Source organism: Antechinus flavipes, chromosome 3 (assembly GCF_016432865.1).
Source record: "Antechinus flavipes isolate AdamAnt ecotype Samford, QLD, Australia chromosome 3, AdamAnt_v2, whole genome shotgun sequence".
Lineage (NCBI taxonomy): Eukaryota > Metazoa > Chordata > Mammalia > Dasyuromorphia > Dasyuridae > Antechinus > Antechinus flavipes.
This window is the reverse complement of record NC_067400.1, coordinates 309,168,854-309,190,080: the sequence shown is the minus strand read 5'-3', so window position 1 is coordinate 309,190,080 and position 21,227 is coordinate 309,168,854. Positions and strand designations below refer to the sequence as shown.

The 21,227-nt window shown below is 34.8% G+C and overlaps 1 protein-coding gene across 1 annotated transcript in view; it reads right to left on the bottom strand.

Moving 5' to 3' along the window:
- Positions 1–21,227, bottom strand: part of GAP43 (growth associated protein 43) — a 129,141-nt gene that overhangs the window by 44,181 nt on the left and 63,733 nt on the right. The window contains exon 2 of the mRNA XM_051985323.1: positions 16,205–16,817. Within this exon, the coding sequence (XP_051841283.1) occupies positions 16,205–16,817 (613 nt within the window). The remainder of the gene's footprint in view (positions 1–16,204; positions 16,818–21,227) is intronic.

Here is a 21,227-nt window from a genome sequence, read left to right as displayed (position 1 = left end):
TGCACAATTAGACAATGGCCCAGAAAAAAAAAAAAGAAGAAGAAGAAAAAGAAAAAAGTCAATGGGTTTTATTGCTACTCACAATGATTAACTCAGAAGCCCACAAATCAATATAGCTGCAGTGATTCATTTCAATCAAGAATACTAGATTTTGATAACCATTTTGAATTTTTTCTAAGACATCACACATTTTGTAGGTTCTTTAGAGATTTAAGTGAAAGAGACAAAGGCTGAGACAGAGAGTCAGAAAGACATAGATTAAGACAGAGAAAGAGAAAGAAAAAGATGGAAAGATATTATTATAATTACTGACATCTTCTATTACCTCCCTTTCCACAAGTTTCAGTATTCTGCAATGTTCCTATTAATGTAAGTTGAGAGCATCATTTACACTAAAAATTATAATGAGAAAAGAGGGAACAGCAGCTTTTACTGGGTATTAGAGGTTATGAAAATCTTCAATGGTTCCAATGCTATCTGAATTCTGAACCCATCTCAGAGAAGATAAAAAGTCTTTCAATTCATTAAAAAGATGCAACTCAGATCACAGTAAAGAGGACAATATAGTCTACCCTTCAGTGGCAATTATTTTTTTTCAACTGAATTGCAGCTTAGAGTACTAGACTTCGGCCTTTCCCTTAACCTTTAATAAGTCGACAATGCACAGGAGAAATGATTGCAAATTTGAAAACCAGCTTCCAGGGTTTCACACATGTATTATATTGGAAACCATTATTGTCCTATCAAGTTTTTAAGAGCTCTTAAAATAAAAGCTAATAAATTTGAGTTTGATTATTTAAATGGGCTGACATCCCATAAAAGTAACATGAATACAATCTTTCTGCTTTGCATTACAGCATACACCAATCTATGGTAATGGTGGATTGGAATGGAAAGGAATCAAAAATTAATATAAAAAAACTAATAGAAAGAAGGCTGTAAAACAATTCAATGGTGACATCTAAATATTTTTTCCTGATATTTGTATATTCAACAAGTATAATAAATAAAAAGGCTTTTCTTTTCTAATTGATCTAGAATAGAATAACAATTAAATAACTTATAAAATGTATGTGTAGCTCCTAATGAAGCAAAGTCTAGCCATAGAACCATGAGACATTTTTCTAGATTTATGTTCATCATTGACCTATTCTAGCCCTCTGAGTGGAAAACTTGATTATACAAAATCATAAAATATATTAGTTCAACAGCGACTTAGTACATTAAGCCCCTCTACCAAATCATTTTCAAGCTCCATTTTGTTTTCTCTTGTCTTTAGGATATCCTTATCTTCCTCCAAAAGTCAACCTGATGAAAAATAAGAAATGGGAGAGGGAGAGGAAGGAATTCTGATTCATTAACAAACTCTACCCTTTTAGCTAATGAATTTCCACCTAGTACAACAATAAAATGATTGGTGAGGGAACCCTGATAAATTCAGTAAATTATTTCATATATTGGACACTTTTGAAACATAAAGTTTGCATTTGGAGACAGCTGGGGAATTACCTAAAATGATAAGGAGTTACTATTATGTGTAGTTTTTAGGGAAATTGTTTTTTGTAGAATTTGCTCATTCCTGCAACAGAATGGAATGATACATTCATTCTCTTATTAAGAAGTTGCCATGATGATCAGAGTCACATTTTTAAAATAAATAATCAGGATCCAGAGTTCATGTAAGAGAGTGGCAAAACCTAGCTTTGGTCATGCTTAGTTAAGTGAGAACCTATGTAGAGCTTTGAGTACAGTGGAGAATGGATTGTGGAGCTAGATTAGGACACATCTCTCTCATCATTCCATCAGCCAGTTGACTGGAAGAAGATCTGGCAAAGGAATAAATTCACTTCATTTCAATTCAAAATTAATTTATCCTTTACTTATTAATTTGTTATTAGCATGTGAGAGATAGAGTGACATAAAAGAGAAAATACTAGATTGGGAATGAGAAAGAATTGAATGAAAATTCCAACTCCAATACTTATTAGATAAGTGTCTCTGGGCAACTCTCCTATTCTCGTTAAGTGTCAGTTTTCTCATATGGAGAATGGAAAGGATGATACCATGTGCCTCTTAGGGGTTGCTTTAAAATCAAATAAACTAATGTCCACAGTGCTTTACAAATTTTAAAGTGATGTATAAATGTGAACTATTATTATACAATTTACAACATTATTGTAAAATTACATTTTATAATTTACAAAAAATACAACAATTTATATATTTAATGTTATGTTTGCCACAATATTATTTTCCAAACTTCTGAGAACATAAACAAAGTTATGGTCATATAAACCAAGAGGAGAGACCCTATGTGAATTGTCTGTTGGTTGTAGTCTGTCAATAAACCTATCAAGTGCCTGTTACATATATTTGACACTGTGGTAAACATTGGGAATATAAAGACAAAAAATAGTCTTTTGCCTTCAAAGAACTTGCCTTCTAGTCAGGGAGACAATAACACAACAACTAGGGAAAAACAAGTCATATACATGAAAAATAGGAGACACACACTCAATTAAATGTATAGACCACTACTAATTAACCAGAAATATTCTGAAATTTCTTGAATTTTTTTTCACTCTGAATCAGAATCAGAATTCTTCTTATGGTTCCGATGAAGTCTATATGATGAAGTAAAACAGAAAAGCTTTTATTTAAGTTTATTTTCCCTCTTCCAAATACTGGCAATTAGAAAGATGGTTTTCTAATAGCATCCAGGTCAACAATTCACCTATAGAAAAGAAATCAGAATTTAACAGCAGAGGGCAGGAGAATGCTCTGGTACTGGTTTCTTTTCAAGAGCATCTGATTTATATACTAGAGAATAAGCAGTAACCACATTGCTTGGTCCTTGGCTATTCTTTAATCCTTAAATTTGGACATACAGAAATTTCATAGTGGGACTGTGTTTGTCTTTTTACAAGATACTACTCTACATTTCATTTGTTACATCTCAGATATTTGGAATAATCTGCTCTACTTCCCACCATAGCCCAGTAGTCTGAACAATTCACCAGCTATTCACCAGTTATAAATTTATTAATGGGAAAGGCACTGTGGGAAAAAAAAAACCAAAAACAGAATATGTAACAAGTATCTAAGCCTATCTCTTTTTCTCTTCCCAACAGAGATGGGAAGAGAGTGTTAAACTGACTCATTTGTCAACAGAACAACAGCATTTTTTTTTAATAATGACAAGGAAAGACCATCTTAAAACATGGAACCAGGATAAGCAACCCAAGGACCTGCCAGCTCTTTCCTTCTCTGCACAGATCTGTCAAGCTTATTGGGAAGTTCTCACATGAGAATGTCTATAGGTTATTTGTGAGGCTATGAAAAAATAAATCACATGTTCTTTGGGAAGGGAAAATGCTTGTTATTTTCTGGTTCTCAACAATGTGCTTCTTAGAATTTTGCAACTTTTTCATTAGTTTATGAAAGCCCTTAAATGGATTGAATTCTGACTATTGCAATGATGGTTTATACTTCTATTTGACCATCAAAATTTTTCAGCCAGATTCTGCTCACAGTTCTCAAATTAGCCTCATGGTTGTTGATGGCAGTTTTCAATTTGCACACTGATGTTCCTAGACATGCTTGCCTCTCTTTGCCTGCAATAATACTGTTATCTTCCAGACAAAATGCAATATCTATCATTTTATATTGAGAGCAAACCTTTCAACAGCTGTTGAGTTGATATTAAAATTAATGATTTTACTTGCTTTTATTGTTTGCTTCCAAAAATGGTTTTTCAAAGGTTGAATATTTTTAAATGTTCAATGAAGTTTTTTCTTTATTCAGTTCAATTTGTCAGATATGTATTAAACAGCTACCTATATGAATATCAGTCCTGCAATATCATTGAAATAAGCCACTAATCTATAAAATACTCCTATTTATGGAGGCAGTTTACTCCTGAGAAAGGCACTGTGGGAAAAGAGAACAAGCAACAGAGGTATCTAAGTCTACTTTCTTTTTACTTTCCAAAAGAATCAGTAAGAGAGTGTTAAACTGATTCATTTGTCAACAAAACAAATGTCATTTTTTTTAACAACGGCAAGGAATTAAAATTTGAAATTTAAGGGTTTTAGAGGCTTGTCTAAAACACAGAAAGGTGATTAATCTTTTATAACCTATAAAAAACTCAATCTATGAATCTATGAGATCTTCTACTCAAGTGCAGACCCTATTTCACTCTACTACATGCCCTTCCATAGTTACTATGAGTAATAACAAAAAAGGAAAACTATTTCAGAAATGGATAGGAGAATAGATCTCCTGTTCCATCTCCATTCCATCTCTCCAAAATAGAGATTGATGGTACTATCATGTGTAGGAAATTTTATGTTTACTATCTTAAGAGTTGGTAATTTGCAGAATCAAGGATTTTGTTTTTATTTCCAAGGACTACTATGAAATTTGATGCATAAAATTCACTCCCCTAGCCTAAGGCTATCAGTTTCTATAAACACAAAATCATACAGAGAAATGATACTCCTACAAGAACAGAAATGCATTGTAGTGCTTCTCCCATGTCTGGCTTAAAATTGTATCAGATCATCTCTGATAACTTTTCTTTCTAAATAGAGCTTGCCCTGCACATTTTGTGGATGGGAGGTGGGGGAGGGGAAGGATAAAGGAAGTAGGAATATCATATAAGAATACTGTTCCCATGCAAAACACAATCCTAGGAAAAAGCAAGAATCTTGCCAGTCAATAAAAAAAGGTCCTCCTTTTTGCAGTTGTGGGATAAACATTTCTAAAGACACAGTACAACTGAGCTTAACATTAAAACAAGAAATTAAAAGTACAACTTTCCAATAGGGTCTTAATTAAATATTTTCCACCTGGGAAGAAAATGAATTTTAAATGTTGGTTTCCCATAGAAAAAGATGTATCTTTCCAATCAAAAGATTCTAATTTCAAGAGACTTAAGTTTATTTTTCAGTACTGAAGGACTTCTTCCCAGTGTCAATTTGCTATGTAGTACCTTCTATGAGAATGGGAAACTGGCACAATTTAAGCAAAATAGCCATTGCTAAATTTTTATCTTTCTTCAAAATACTTCAGAATGAGTTAAAAGGTTTTATTATGTTTCACTTAATCAGTCTTGATTTGAGATTTGAGAAGTAGTCTGACCTAGACTGAAAGAAAAATCATGAAATACAGTATATTTCTGGTTAATTAGATAGCCAGGTAATATTACTATTGTATTGACTTAGAAATAAGTTTCCTGTGAATAAAAAATCAAGGATTTTGGAATAGGTTCTCTTCTCCCATTATTGCTTCTCCCAAAAGAATACTGTCCTAACACCTTGAATGACTGTCGGCTATTCTCATTGGGACATCCCATAGTCATGTCAAGAAAAAAAATAATGAATGTGGAAATTATTATTTCTCTGCCCTAATCTATCCCTCTTCATAAATTTACTATTTCTGTTAAAGGCACCACTATTATTCTAGTCACTCTGGGTTTGTAACTTAGCAGCTATCACCAACCTCCCCTCCAACAATTACCACATCAATCAGTTGTCAGATGTTGATTCTATCTCCACAATATCTCTCACAATCATCCCTTTCTTTCTACTTATATTACTAAGATTTCTGAAGTCCTTGCCATACTACAGGTTCTATGAATCTTTTTCTCCCATCCTAACTCTACTACTTTGGCTCCTATTATCTATAAAACTAAAAGAAAATAGGAGATGAAATACAAAATAAAGCAGGTGCATATTAAAAAGAAGCTCTCAAAGAATGGCCTTATAATCCACGTTATTTTCTTGTTCTTATTTAATGTGAAGTCTGGCCTAGATCCCTGGAGGCCTCAGGGTCAACCAGAGTCAGAATAATCAAAAGTCCTTGGTCTTTAAGGGGAAGGGTGAAGGAGATGAACAAAACTGCCAGGAGTTTTGCCAAGGATCTGGAGTTCAGAATCTCCACACTTTTCTCTTCTCTGTCCTAAGACCAAGTGAGTCTGGCTCATCTCACTTGACTCTCTGATCCCTCCTACAATTACCTGTATACACCAAAAGATAGAGCCAGCACGGAATAGTGAGAAGGACCATTTTTCTAAGCATGTGCTAATAGAGTTATTGTCCAATAGGTAATTAGTCTTAAGTGATTGGTTGTCTGATTCAAGCATACCTTTTAAGAATTTCAGCTCTTTACAATTTAAGAGGAAATCTATTCATGTATTCATCCAAAAATACTGCATTTAATTCTTATAATATAAGAGAATGTGCTAGACATGGAGCACTGTGCTAAATTCTAGGACAGATATCAAAAATTTTAGATGGGATTAGATACAATCTAGTCCTGCTTCCTCATTTTACAATTGAGAAAAGTGAGTTCCAGAGAAGTTTAGCCATCGTATCAAATTTTGCTTCTTCCCTGGTTTTCTTTTAGTGGTAAATCTATAGGGGATCTTAGAAGACAGACTCATGTATAAATCTGAGACTACAATAGCTTATGGCAATCATCAATGAAATCTCCCTACCAGCCTTTTTTTGTAGGTAAGAATATATTAGATTTCTAACAAATATACTCAAATGGAGAATCCAGTTCTCTTCACTTGCCAAGGAGAAAATTTTTTGTTTACTCAGAACAAATGGAACTTTTAGATCTAAGACAGATTATTTCACCTGACTAGTTCAGTACCACAGCCAGCACCTTGATATTAGTCATTCATTTAGCTACTTACTGGAAGTGCTTAAGCTAAGTCCCACTCTCTTGAATTTCAATTTAGTTCTTTTTGCATTATGTCAAGCAGTTGGAAATAGATTATGAAGCTACTCTGCTACATTACCCTGGTATAGAATAGTATCTACTAGGAATGCATATGTTCAAGATTTTTAACTTCTATGAGGGGAAAAACATACATGCACACATAAAATTGTGTGTATGTGTGTGTGTGTGTGTGTGTGTGTGTGTACACACTTCACAAATACCACCAGCCAGAGGCATTAAGAAAGATTCTATATAGGAGATGAAATTTGAACAGCACTTTGAAAAAATCTATGAATTCTAATTTGTGGATAGAAGACGAAACGGATTTTAGAAGTAATAAATTAGAAGTTGAAAACAACCTTAATAATCAATGACTTATATTCCTTTATTTTTTAAATAAAAGAATTAAGGATTAGAGAGGCAAAATGATTTGCCTAATTCAAAAATCTTAGGTAGGGCAGATATGGCATATAAATCCAGGTTTCCTGAATTCTAGACCAGTGAATCAGAATATCAGTCCCAAAAGTTTTTATTTTTAATTTTCTTATAAACAAGATTCATCATTCTGACACTAACAAATGATTAAGCCTTTTTATTCATTCATTCAACATAATATAATTATAAAGACTAGTCCCACAGAAGAGTACCAGAGTGTTAGGAATTATGAATGTTTCATGTGCTGTTTGATACTTTGATTGGTGTTGAGTGAACTAGCTTTTTATTTGTCTATCATTATCATCTTTACTACAAAGAACAGCTCACTAGGTAAGAGAAAAGAGGAAATATATTTTGAAATAAAGGTGAAAGAAAAATAAAATGTGAATTAAGAATAAGATTAAAAAACAATTTAATTAATATTTATCAAGCATTTGCTCTGTCACTTCAGAGCATTCTGTTGGGCATAAAAGGATGGAAAGATTAGGAAATTTCCTAATTTTATAAAAAAAGAAATATCATCAATTGTCTAGATTATGCAAACAAGTTTAGCATCATATGTAAATTTTTTTTCTTACAAATAAAACCTTAAACATGACTGAAAGTGAAAGCATCATACCTTCATTAAATCTTTTTAAAATTAGTTTTATAGGGCTTCATTTAGAAGGATAAGGACCTTTTACAAAAATCTACTCCTAAACTAGATTGAAACCTAATATCCAGATATCTTTAGCTTAGAGATAATCTCTCAAGAAGCCTTTTTTGTGTTGTGGTGTACTTTGACCAACTGTAAAGTCTATGGATCTCCCTCTCAGTATATTTTTAAATGCATAAAATGAAATACAGAAAAATTACAAAGGAAACCAGTTACAGTGAAATGTTATTAAAATACTTCTTCCAAAAATTCACAGACCCTCTGAAATTTATCTAAAACCTCATTGGGAATCTATGGACTTCAAGTTAAGAATGATTGATCAAAACTAAATCATCTTTGGAGCTAATCAGTATCATGAACCTTTTAGCCCCCAAAGCTGGAAAATGTTTTTCTTCCACTGAATTATGGTCTAGTTATTAGAAGTTTTAAATTCTTTGTTTCAGAAAATCTTGCTTGTACAAGTAAAATTGATATGGATTCAGTTCATACTCACTACTCCATTAGACTGAGCTCTTTTCTCCATGCTGCCATTGTTTAGCAAAATGATTGTGCAGCACTGTCTGTTCTCTGCTTCCGCCTTTCCCTGAGGAAATCTTGTGTGGCAATAGGGAAGGGGGAATAAAACTTGCAATGAAGATAAACACATATACCATGTCTGTGTACATGTGTTTCTTATCTTTTGATAAAACAATGCATTAGACAGTGGGAGGTGTCATAAATCAAATAAACAAAAAGGTGTCACAACTCAAAAGAAGTTGTCTATCATTTTACTAGACAAACAGATGGAGAAATCAAGATGTCACTTTTGTGTCTTTTTCCCATACAAATCGGACATGCTTGTTAACAAATTCAATTAAAATTAATTCAACAATCATTTGTTGAGTGTATAGTCTATTTAGAGCACTGGGTTAGGATCCTGGATGTGTCATGCCTTGTTCATTCATTCAAATAGTAATTAAGAATCTATTATGTTCAGAACACTGTGAATGAATGAATAAAAAAGTATCTGTTAAGTATTTACTATGTTCAGAGCATTGAAGTAAGCAGTAGATGAGATGCAAAATTTAGACAATTCTTCTACCTCATATTCTCTTAGGGAAATGGGACACATACATAGATAACTGTCAAATAAAATTATAAGTGATCATTGGAAAACACGGTGTTTTGTGGGGGTCAAAGATTATCACCAACTACACAAATCAGGGGAAAGTTTCATGAAAAAGGTTGCATTTGAACTGGGATTTAAAATATGAGCAAGAATTCATCAGACAGAGTAAAAGAAACATTCCAGGAAGAGGGAACACCACAAGCAAAGTTACTGAAGCAGGAAAGCACATGCTGTGCATTCTTGGGAGACAATGAGTAGTCTAATTTAACTGGAACACAGAGTTTGGGAAGGAGTATCATGTGGAAAAAGATTTAAAAGATAGGGTAAGTTGGATGGTGGAAAGTCAATAATGCTAGACTGATAATAATAGGTGGCCACTGAAGATATTTGAGCAAAGAAGTGAGGTTAATTTAAAAACCATACAGGATGAGGATAAGCACTGATTCTGTGATGTCACTGACAAAACAGAAATGAGGATATTTCCTCTGTTGACTTAGGCCATCACCTCTCTGGAACTTACAATCTTAGAAAATTTCTCAATGCATTGAGAAGTTAAATTATTTGTCCAGGATAACCAATATGCACCAGAAGCAAGACTTGAATCTACTTCTTTCTGACTTATGTCCAGCTCTTTCCATTTCATCATACTGACGTAAGTATAATTAATACTAATAATTTAAAATTTCTGTGGTAATTTAGAGTTTCTAAAGAACTTTATTAAGTTGTCTAAACTTTTGTCCCAGACGCTATAAGATGGCTGCCTCAATAGCCAATCTGAAGGTAAATGACTTGCCCATAATCACATATCTAGTAAGAAGCAGAGGAAAAAACTAAGCCCAACTTTTCCCGAGTGCTAACTACTAAGTCATCTCCATTAAGCCTTACTGTTTATTTATAAGATATAAAGAATGAATAGAAGGAAAGAACAGGTAAAGACAGGAAGTCTATTGGAAACAGAAACAATACATAGGGTCAAGAAGTAGGAGGGTTTAAATTCTGTCTCCATCTTCCAAGACTTGATGGAGTCACTCAAGACTTTCTAAGTTTTAGTTTCTTTAAAATGTGATTAATGATAGCACCTACCTCACAAGGTCATTATACTGAAGATCAAATGAGATGATATTTGTGCTTTGCAAATTTTAATGCAATATATAAACATGAAAAAGGCAGCTGGATGATATAATGGGCTTGAAATCAGATCATCTTCATGTTTTGATCCAGACTCTGATACTTTACTAGCTGTATGATCCTAAGCAAATAACTTAACCCTGTTTGCCTCAAGTCTTTTCATCTGTAAATTGAGATATAGAAGGAAATAGCAAACCACTCCACTATCTCTACTAAGAAAATTACAAATGGGATCATGAAGAATTGGGCATGATTAACTTGGTTAAATAACAAAAAACATGAACAGTGATTATAGCTGCAGTAGTCCAAGGAGCAAAGGAAAGAAATTGATTATTTTTGTCTGTGCGTAGTTACTATACAAACATTTGATCACAGGAGCATAGAATTCGGGACTGCAAAGAACTCTAGATATTCTCTAGTCCACGCCTTTATTTTATAGATGAAATAATTGAGATGCCCAGTGATTAAACTGTCCAATGTCACAGATGTAATTGATAAACTCAGGTCCTAAAGCTCCCTTGCTCTTTCAAACAGAATTGAGAAGTTGCTCTACTAAGTGGTTAGCAAAATGACTATTCTCAGGGAACAACATGCAAGAGGCATTCTTAGAAGTCTGGCATTGCTCAGGCCTTGGCCATCACTCTAGAGACCATATTACAATTTTTCTACCAATACTCCACCTTCCACTTACAAATGAATATAGCAAAATAAATGGGGACAGAGGTGGAATTGGGGAGGCAAAATAGATGAAAGCAAGAGACACTGTCATATAGAAAACAGGATAATCGTTCCAGGAGTCAATATTAGGAACAAGATACAAAAGTAGGTAGGTAGCAAAGAGACAGTCACTTACGCAACTGGACTCAGAATTACTATGTTTCTTAATCCAATCCACTCCAACAAGCATTTATTAAACATTTTCACAGAATAATACTAGGCCTCTGGGTATACAAGAGGGGAAATGTATGAATATGCTCAAGTGGCTTATATTCTGGAGGAATCTCCATATAGATAGATAGAAATATATCTAATAACTTAAGGAGGAAAGCTAAATCACTATCAACTATGAAGAAACAGAAAGTCTGCCATAAGAAGTAGCAGTTTAATTAAATCTTTCATAAAATTAGGAAATCCAGGAAGTTGAGGAGGCAAAGGAGTGCATAACAAAAATGAGTAACAACCTAGGCAAAAACAAATAGATTGGAAAGGGGAAAATGAATCCTTATCTCTAACCCTGTTGTTGTAAAGAATGTAAAAACTGATTTTAAAGAAAACTCTGAAAGAATAGACCTGCCTAGTACTTTAGGTCCCTTATTCTTCAGAAACATGGTGATATTGACTTTGCAGGGCACAGAGAAAAAAAAAAAATGAGGGCTTAACTTTGTCCTGACTGCTATTGTTGGATAGACAGTGTTGGTTTGGCTATTGATAAGATGATCAAAGAGGAAACAAAGAATTGGGGAGTGAGCAAGAAAAAACTTTCTGAAAGGATAAGTAATGTTAAAGTAAAAACCTGTATTTGTATATTTATGAGAAAAATATTACTTCACTTTGTCCTAATCTCTTTTGACTATATAAGGGGAAGGATAATTTTATCAGAAACCATTGGTTATTGTCAAGAGGAGCCAATAAAAATGATTATTGTAGTAATATAAAAATTACAACATAAAATTTTAATAATAAATAGTATTTAGAAAGTATTCTGCTGAGAATTTGACAGGGTACCCATCATTTATACACAGCATTTATAGGTTTTCACAGACCTCCTGAATTTCCCTTTTTATGGGCTATATGTAAATCTGGGAAATAGCTTTAAAAAACCCCACTAAAGTTCAAATCAGAATTGCTTATGAGGCACCCTGCTATACAAATGTAAATATCCTGGGGAAATATCAAATTTTAGAAGTAAGATTAGACTAAGCTTGCTGGAAACTATTTTATATCATTGGGGAGGCTGAAGAATGGAATTGATGATTTCATGAGGCATTTAAGAGGAAAGAACAAGCAAATTAGAAAACAATGGTCTAGAAGAATAAGGATGATAGGATCATAGATTTAAGGTTACCAGGAGTCACAGAGGTCATCTGGACCACTATCCCTTAATTTATAGATATGGAAGCTAAGGTTCAGAAAGGTTAATTGAAATGTGCAAGATTGCACAAGGTCAGAAGTAGGATTCAAATATTGGCCTTACTAATTCTATATTTGACATTCTATCTACTATGCCATGCCTCCTTCCCCTAATTTCAGATTGTATAATGATCACATGCGTAACCCACATAAAATGCCCAGACATAGATGGATAAACAGCTATAAAATAAGGAGATTGTACTAAATGGCCCATTGGGTCTCTTCCAACACTAAATATGTGGCCCTACAATCATTAACACATCATCATTAATCATACCATAAAGTCTGAAAACCTTGTCCCAGTGCTGAATTGCTAAGTAAGCACTAAAATTTACAAAAAAAAAAAAAAATTATTCCTAGACAATCTCAGAAATGTCCCAGAAACATTTCACCTAAGTTTTTAATTAAATTTTATTCTCAATATGCAAAAGAAAAGAAAACTCTTGAAATAAACATGATTAGTAAAACAAAAACAATTCCAATATCAACCATATCCAAAAAAATCTTATTCTGAACTCTCAGTCTAAATTTTTTGTTAACCATTGGGTAGAATGTTTGCTTCATCATTGATCCTCTAAAATCATAGTTGGTCATTATATTGATCAGAGCTCTTAAGGTTTTCAAATTTTGCCTAATGTGCTTTCATGCAGTCAATTAATTTCATTCTGTAGGAAATGTTTCTTTAATGTTGTATAGTGGGAAGCTTATAGATATCTGATTTATTTTCCCTGAATTCAGGAATCTCATCTTTTTTGTCTTTTCTTTTTTTATCTTTTCTTCATTATAAAGACTTATTGTAGTGAAATGAGAGATTGAAAAGGAAAAGCTCAAATTTCCTTTCTGTTGATAATAATTTATCAGAGAGGATAAGTCCATTCAAAAATATAATCTGGGTAAGCACCATAAAAATACTGAGCGACCTACAGTTGCTCTTCTTAGTAGCAGCTGCCAAGCAAACCATGGCAAATATTCAATCAATGACAATGGCCAGTAGCCAGCTGGAAGTGTTACCCTTGGCAATATAGCATCATCATATTGGCAATGTAGCCTCATCATATAGTACTGCAAACCTGGATTACAGAAAAAGAAAGAGGTGAGCTCTAAATGTAGCACCATTTAGGTGTTGGGACCTGAGGAAGACTAACTACTAAAGTATAAGGAAATTGGCAAAAACTATTTCTGGCTTTCTAGCAGAGAAACTAACAAAGTCACATTGGTATATAGCAAAATAAAGTCTTGAGAATTCTCTATCCACATCTAAAATGTTATTTTTATCTAAAATTTAAAATTTTATCCACATAAAAAATTCACATTTAAAATATTTTTTAAAGGAGAGAAATTGTTTTGAGAGCCAAAGGGGCATAGATAAGAGTGTACTGGAATTCTTTCACAAGAAGGACAAGAGACAGGAAAAGAGAAGGGGAAAAGGATAGAAAGAGATGAGAAAGTTAAAACATGTAGATTTTAAAATTGTGAGGAATTTTTAAGAATCTTACTGTCAACCAATAAGAATCAATGAAAGTAATATTAAAATGTTGACTTTATCTGATCCAACCATGACTTACTTATAAAGGAATTATCTTCTTTTATTTTTTCCCTCTTTCTTTTCCCCCAGCTTTTCATTTTCCCTACCTTTGTCCCATTCTTTCTTCCCTCTCCATATTTTTTCCCCCTTTGTTGTCTCATTTGAACATCCATACAGTCCAGGAATTGGTATGCTACCTATAGGTAGCATACTTTGAATATCCTTTGCCAAAGAGGCCACCCAAATTTGAAAATGTGAGGTAATAATGTTGTGAGTTGGAACCTCTCGTTTAGTGGAATTTTGGTGATATTACCTGTCTCTTTTCCTTTAAATAGTATATGAGGAGGAGGAGGAAGGAATATATTGTACTATATTACTAGTAAGCAAAATTCAGGCTGAGTTTTAATTAAAACATTAAATATTACATGTACATCCTAAAAGAGGGGAAAAATTCTCCAAAGAAGCAAGGAAGATTCTTCACTTGAGACAAATGTCCAATACCTGGATTAAAATAAAATCCAACAGAAATCAGTGAAAAAAATATGGTACAAAATGATTTGGGTCCAATGTACTCTCATACATCTATTTGCCACCTCTAATTTCTGTGATCCCATGAAACTTACCAACACAGGGATATAACTATAAAAGATAGTGCTCGAGAAGTTTACTTTCTTCTTGTATTCTTATATGTCTGATAAATATCATAATGCCTGGAATATGATCTGCATTTAACCATTTTTTGTTGATTGACTGCTTGGTTTCAAAGTTGCTAGTATTTTCCCATGCCAAATAACCAAAAAGGTTACACAGCTGTAAACGAGGGTGAAAACTACAGAAGAAGACCTGGCCCAAACTGCAAGTTTCCCCCTTCTGTCACTGTGTGTTGCGGAAACAGATTGCAGGAGGCTGAGCAACTAACAGTTTTGGCAGCTAAAACCACAGCAGGAGAGTTAGCATTGAATTAATATCAAGGATGAAACCTGGCTGATGGATGCTAACAGGAAGGAAGAAGACAGTAAGAAGAATATATCTGTGGCTAGTTTCTCATAGTTGATATAGGGGTCTCGGGAAAGCCCATTTTTCTTTTCACCTTTACCTTCTCTGCCTATTTATATTGTCCCTCCCCACTTTGTATTTTTCTTTTCCAATCTATTAAAGGAAATGCTATTTCCAAGATCAGAAGCACAATAGGAGAAAGCTTCACCCACCTATGGGGAGATGGACATGAAAGAAACCAGGAAAAATAGGGGAAGTTGTGGCATTGAGAAAATAACAGAAAAAAAATCTAAAAGTAATCTAATATTCTAGAGTTATTCTTAAAGACTACTTTAAACCACACTTTTGTGGACCATTCCAGAATAGTGAAAGCATTTTGATCCAGTAGCCTAGACTCTTATTCTAGAAGAAAGCTTCTTAAATTATAGTTCACAGCCTTATAAGAGGTCATATAACTGAAGAGGGTCATGAAATTATCATTTATTATAAGTAAATATTTGATTTGTATGCCTATTTTATATATCTATACCCCCAGTGTTAGGTAAAAATTTTCCAGGTGAAAAGGAGTTGAAAGTGGAAAGTGGAAAAAGTTTAAGAAGCCTTTTTAGGTGATAGATCTAAAATCACGGTGGCTACTGGTCAAAAGTGAGCTCATTCAGCTCTAATCTATTAAAAATTTCAAAGGATCAAGAAACAATCTCAGCTTTCAAAGAGTAATGCCCCAGAAAGTTCCCTTTTACTTTCATACATTAAGACTTATGGATTGACAATTATATCTTCAAAGTCACTTCCCAATTATCCATGTTGATGACAAAACCAGGTGTAGATCATCCACATCTCACCTATGTTTGGATTTCAGAATGCACTGTGTATGTCTTTGCCGCTATGCCATCAAAATTATCTACTTAATTATGTTTTATTTAAACTAACATTAAAATTAAGCATTCGACAATGACCAACAGAAGAGAACAACCCAGAAACAGTGATTAATGGGGAGGGGGTGGCAATTTGAGATTATGTTTTTTTTCTAGAGACAGTTCATAAAGTGGATAATCTGCCCATGGCTAACCTGTAGTTAATGGTATTTGTAAGAGATACGTCTTGGAATCAAATGAACATACTGATTGTCATGCACAAAATAGATGTTCTGGATAATTACCTATCAAGTTTTGTCTTCATAGAACAAAATGAAATTTTGATCTGCATTTCTAGTTTAGATGTTTACACTGATCAAATTTTAAAAAGATTAAAATATAAAAAGATATAAAATAAATATTATGTAAAGATTTAAATAAATATAAAAGATAAAAATTAAAAAATTAAAAAGATAAGAATTCCTCTTCACTTTGTGCTGGGCAAACTCAGCCTGAGTGTCCACAAGATCTTGGAGAATTGTACGAGTTAACTGAATCCTGACAGCTTGTCCCTTGCTGCCCCTTCTATCAGAGATGGAAAGCCTGGGCTCTCCTCCGAGACTGGTCGTTAGCCTTTTACTCACCTGTCTTCTCTTCGGCTTTGCTGCTTTCTGCTGTCTCAGTTTGAGGCTGGGCTGTTGCCTTCGCAGCAGCATCCTCGGCAGCAGGGGTGGTGGCAGCAGCGGGGACAGCAGCAGGCACGTCGGCTTGTTTAGGCTCCTCCTTGGTGGGGGCATCTTCAGCCTTGGAGGACGGCGAGTTGTCAGTGGAAGCTTTAGTGGCACTTTCTGTTTCGGCAGAGGCCATCTTCTCCTCTGAGGGGGCGGTGGCCTTGGGGGCTGCCTGCTCAGAAGCAGCAGCCTGGGTGCCAGCCTCCTTCTCCTCTGAAGGAGTCTCCCCAGCTTTGCTGGCCTCTTCTGGCTTAGCACCAGCAGCTGGGGCAGCTTCCGTGGCCGCAGGAGCATCACTCGCTTTTTTCTCCACTGCCTCGGTGGTGGCGGCAGCGGCTTCTTCCTTCTTCTCCTTTGCATCAGCCTCAGCAGCTCCGGCATCTCCCTTCTTTTCTCCCTTGAGCTTTTTCCTTGTTATGTGTCCACGGAAGCTGGCCTGAATTTTGGTGGCTGCCTTATGAGCTTTATCTTCAGGTTTGATGCCATCTTGTTCAATCTTTTGGTCAGCATCATCATTCTTTTCAACCTAGAGAAAGAAAAGGAAAAAAAAAGGGCAGGGGGGAGATCATGAGGATATATAGGAGCTCAGGATCATAAATTTAGAATTAGAAAGGACATCAAGAAGTTTTCTTTCTTGAAAGTGCAGCTATATGGCACAGTGAATAGAGTACTGGCCCTGGAGTCAGGAGGACCTAAGTTCAAATCTGACCTCAGACACTTAACACTTCCTAGCTGTGTGACCCTGGCCAAGTCACTTTACCCCAAGTGCCTCAGCAAAAAACAAACAAAAAACCAATCATCTTAATCTTATCCCTTTAAAGATGAAAAACAGAGATGTTAAATGATCTACCAAGAGTCACATCACTAGTGAACAATTGAGTTGGGATTTGAACCCCTATTAGAAAAGCAATATAAAGCCACTCATTCCCATCAAAAAAGGGAAGGATTACATCATAACTCTAATTTTGTTATCTTCAATAGAATTATCCTAATGGATAAGTCAAAAGGTCAATACACATCTAACCCCAAACTCTTTCAACTATACTATTTTGCTCAAAAGCAAAAATTTCAAGGCAGAAAGCAAATAGCATCCCATTTTCTCCATAATGCAAGATTTGGGCCAGACTTGCCTCTAGCAGATAAGAAGGGCAGACTGTTTTATCAGAAAACAGTATATTTGTGGTCTTCAGGGACCAGGGGTATTATTATTATTTTTAAGTCTGTTCTGGCCCTGACATCTGTGGCTTAGATTTTAAAATCCCAACATATTGAACTTCTGATGATCCCAAAGGGCTACACAAGAAGAGGAGAGAGAGAGAGGAGAGGAAGAGGAGAGGGAGAGGGAGAGGAGAGGAGAGGAGAGAGAAAGGGAAAGGAGAGGGAGAGGAGAGGGAGAGGAGGAGGAGAGGAGAGGGAGAGAAGAGGAAGAGGAGAGGAGAGGAGAGGAGAGGAGAGGAGAGGAGAGGAGAGGAGAGAAAAAGAAAAGAAAAGAAAAGAAAAGAAAAAAGGAAAGAAAAATTTTCAGTAACATTCTAAGCATTCTCTCTCACTGAATTCAAACCAATGCTATTTGGGTGGGCCACAATATTTGAATCCATGTTTGCTCCCAATTTATAACCAAAGTGCTCTCAGTAAAGCTGTTTCTAGTATTTCTGGCTGGACACAAAGTGTACTATGCCAAAAAATTCTATGAAACAAATTCTGTTCTCCCAGAATTTACAGCTTGAATTTATAACAATGATAGATTTGATGCAGATAGCATAGTAAAGCTGGTACCAAGCAAAACTAAACCAGGTTTGGTTTCTAACCCAAGACAAATGTGGATTTAGGAGTTTCAAGGAATTATCCCAATCAAATCAACTCTTTAGCCTAATAATGTCAAAGAAATGCTCTCTCTTTCTCTCTCTCTCTCTCTCTCTCTCTCTCTCTCTCTCTCTCTCTCTCTTCTCTCTCTCTCTCTCTCTCTCTCTCTCTCTTTCTCTCTCTCTCTCTCTTTTTCTCTTTCTCTCTCTCTCCTTTATGTGTTTCTCTCCTTATGTCTCTTTCTGGCTCTCTTCATCTCTGTCTTTCTCTATCCTCTCTCCCCTTCCATTCTTTTTCCTTCTCCCTCTCTCATTTATTCAATTTATTCATGCCATTCAAAGACCACTCATCCAAATCCGAATAAAGAAATCAGGTTTTTTTAATGTGTTGTCTTATTAATAGATTGGTTTAAAATTTCATGGAAAAATATAGTTTCAATTTTTTAAATGACATAAATTAACTAAAACATGAGAAAAGCAATCCATTCCTATCAAAAGGGGGGGCATTGTATTATAAAGTCTAATTTTGTTACTTTCAACAGAATTATCCTAATGGAAAAGTCAAAAGGACAGCATACATAGTTTTTCACTTTGGGCACCCACATTGGAATCAATGACCATTTTCTGAATCTGAGAGAATATTCAATAGAATAATAACTCATGGAATGGAATATTTGCTCTGTGGAAAACACACCGTAAATGTACCTCATCATTATTGTTCCTACAATTGGTGATTCCTGTTCTTCATCTCATTCAGTCATTCATCAACATTCATTCACTCGCTTTTATTTACCTTCTGTGTACTACCTAAAAGTTATTGTGGAAAACTATGAAAAATTCACTTATGTTGAAGAAATTTCCATTAGATAAGAAAATGTTTCAGATTCCATGAATTATGAAAAAGATACTTTTCCAATCAGTTGGATGGATATAGTCCATAGTTCACAGGGAAGCTTCATTACAAATTCTACCAATCAATCAACAAGCTTCCATTAAGGATCTACTATGAACCAGACACTGTGCCAAGTCCAGGGCATAAATACAAAGAATCAAATTATACCATTTGCAAAGTACGTTCTATTAGGAAATAAAGAAATAGATATTGACAAAAGCTAAATGAATATATGTTTGTGTATTTGGGTGTGTAGAGAGAGAGAGAGATAAGAGAAAGATAAAGACAGAGAGGAAGAGAGTGGAAGAGAAAAGGGAAGAAAGGGAAAAAATATGAGAAAGAGAGAGAGAGAGAGGGAGAGAGAGAGAGAGAGAGAAAGAGAGAGTAGAGACAGAGAGAGACACACACAGAGAGAGAGAGCATTTAATTTTGTCCCACCCCAGCCTAGAATTCAAGCCAAGTGTTTAAATAGTCCTTAGGGACTTTGTAGGGAGTGGAGAGGAGGTCTCAGTTCCCTACTCCTTGGAACCCAAGAAGCAAGCAATTTTTACATTTATTTTTTCTAAGGATACTTTCTCGATATCTTATGTGGGTTGATGATAATAGTAGTAGGAGGTATTAGTAGTTGTAGTAGTGGTAGTTGTGACAGCTGAACCAGCAGCAACAGCAGCAGTAGCATTAGTAATAGCAGCAGCAGCAGTAGTAGAGAGAACAAATATTTTGTTTGTTTTGCTAAAAGTATTCACAAATCACTTTTCTCTGTGGTCTCCCATCTCTTCTCTAAGATCTCCTCACAATATTTATTTTACTTTTCAATAACTTGCCTTTTCTTAACCTACAAATTTCTACTATGTCAGCAGAAAGCACTACCATTCTCTGAGCTCTCTCAGGAAGAGTATGATGACTTATTTCTAAGCTGAGTTAGGACCCAATTGGGGAGCACAAGCAAAGTTAATAAGTACTGTTCAGGCTATAATGCATTTAAGGATTCCATTAAGGATGCTCTGGAGGTAAGCCATACTTCCCTAAGAGCAGAGAAATGGGAAGTTAGTCAATGAAGGGCATTTAATTTAGACATATACCATTTTGTCCCAAGCTAACCTAGAATTAAAGCCAAGTGCTTAAATAATCATATACCTAGGGACCTTGTGGGGAAGAGAAGAGGTCTCAGTTCCTTAGACCCTGGAGACCAAGAGACAAGAAATTTTCATATTTCTTTTTTTCTAAGGATACTTTCTGCACAGCTTATATGATTGTTGATGATAATAGTAGTAATAGGTAATAATAATGGTGGTAGTGATAGTGGTGGTGGTGGTGGTAACTGAAATGGCGGCAGCAGCAGTAGTAGTAATAATAGCAATGGTAGTAGTAAGAGAAAACTTTTCAAGTACATTTTTATATTCCCTAAAGATATTTCATTTTCTTTGCTAAGAATTTTTGGGCAATGAATGTATTTATCTATAACTGGAGTTGGGGAAAAGACCTAAGTAACTACATGAAAGTGGTTGCTTGTCTATTACTAAGTAAAATAGTCCAACAGAGAATCCTGTGATAACATTCTGCCCTACAACAGGTAAAAAAAGAATACGGAAGACATTTGAGTGTTGTTTCAGGCATGGAAAATACAAGTAAAAAGAATTAAATAATCCCAATTCTTAACGATTTCATATTTTATTAGGGTAGAAAACAAATAACAGATAAAAAGTGTCCCAAATCTCTAAGTGAAGTTCAAAGTTATTAAAGCCTAAAAATGTACTAAGACTTTTAGGACATCCTGTATAATGAGATTTTATAAGCTCAAAAGCATTTCTGCTCTTCTGTGTTCAAAGCAGAAATTAAAGAAATCTTTTTTAAAGAACAGGAACAATGAATTATTTCAGACTAACAGAGTATCCTGACTTTCCTGCCTTGGGATTAATATTTATGCCTCTTTGAAAACTGCATATGTGCCTTATCATAAAAAAAGTTTTCAAATCTACAAACACAGTGAAAGACCTCTAACTATTAACCAAAAAATGAGATAAGAGATAAAGAGAACAAGAGACAGACAGAGACAAAGAGACAGAGAACATTAGAGGGAAGCAGGGAGATAGGGAGGGGGAGAGAGATAGAGAGAGAAAGAGAAAGGAGAGAGAGAAAGAAGAGAGAGAGAGAGAGAGAGAAGAGAGAGAGAAAGAAGAGAGAGAGAGAAAGGAGAGAGAGAGAGAGAGAGAGAGAGAGAGAGAGAAAGAGAGAGAGAAGA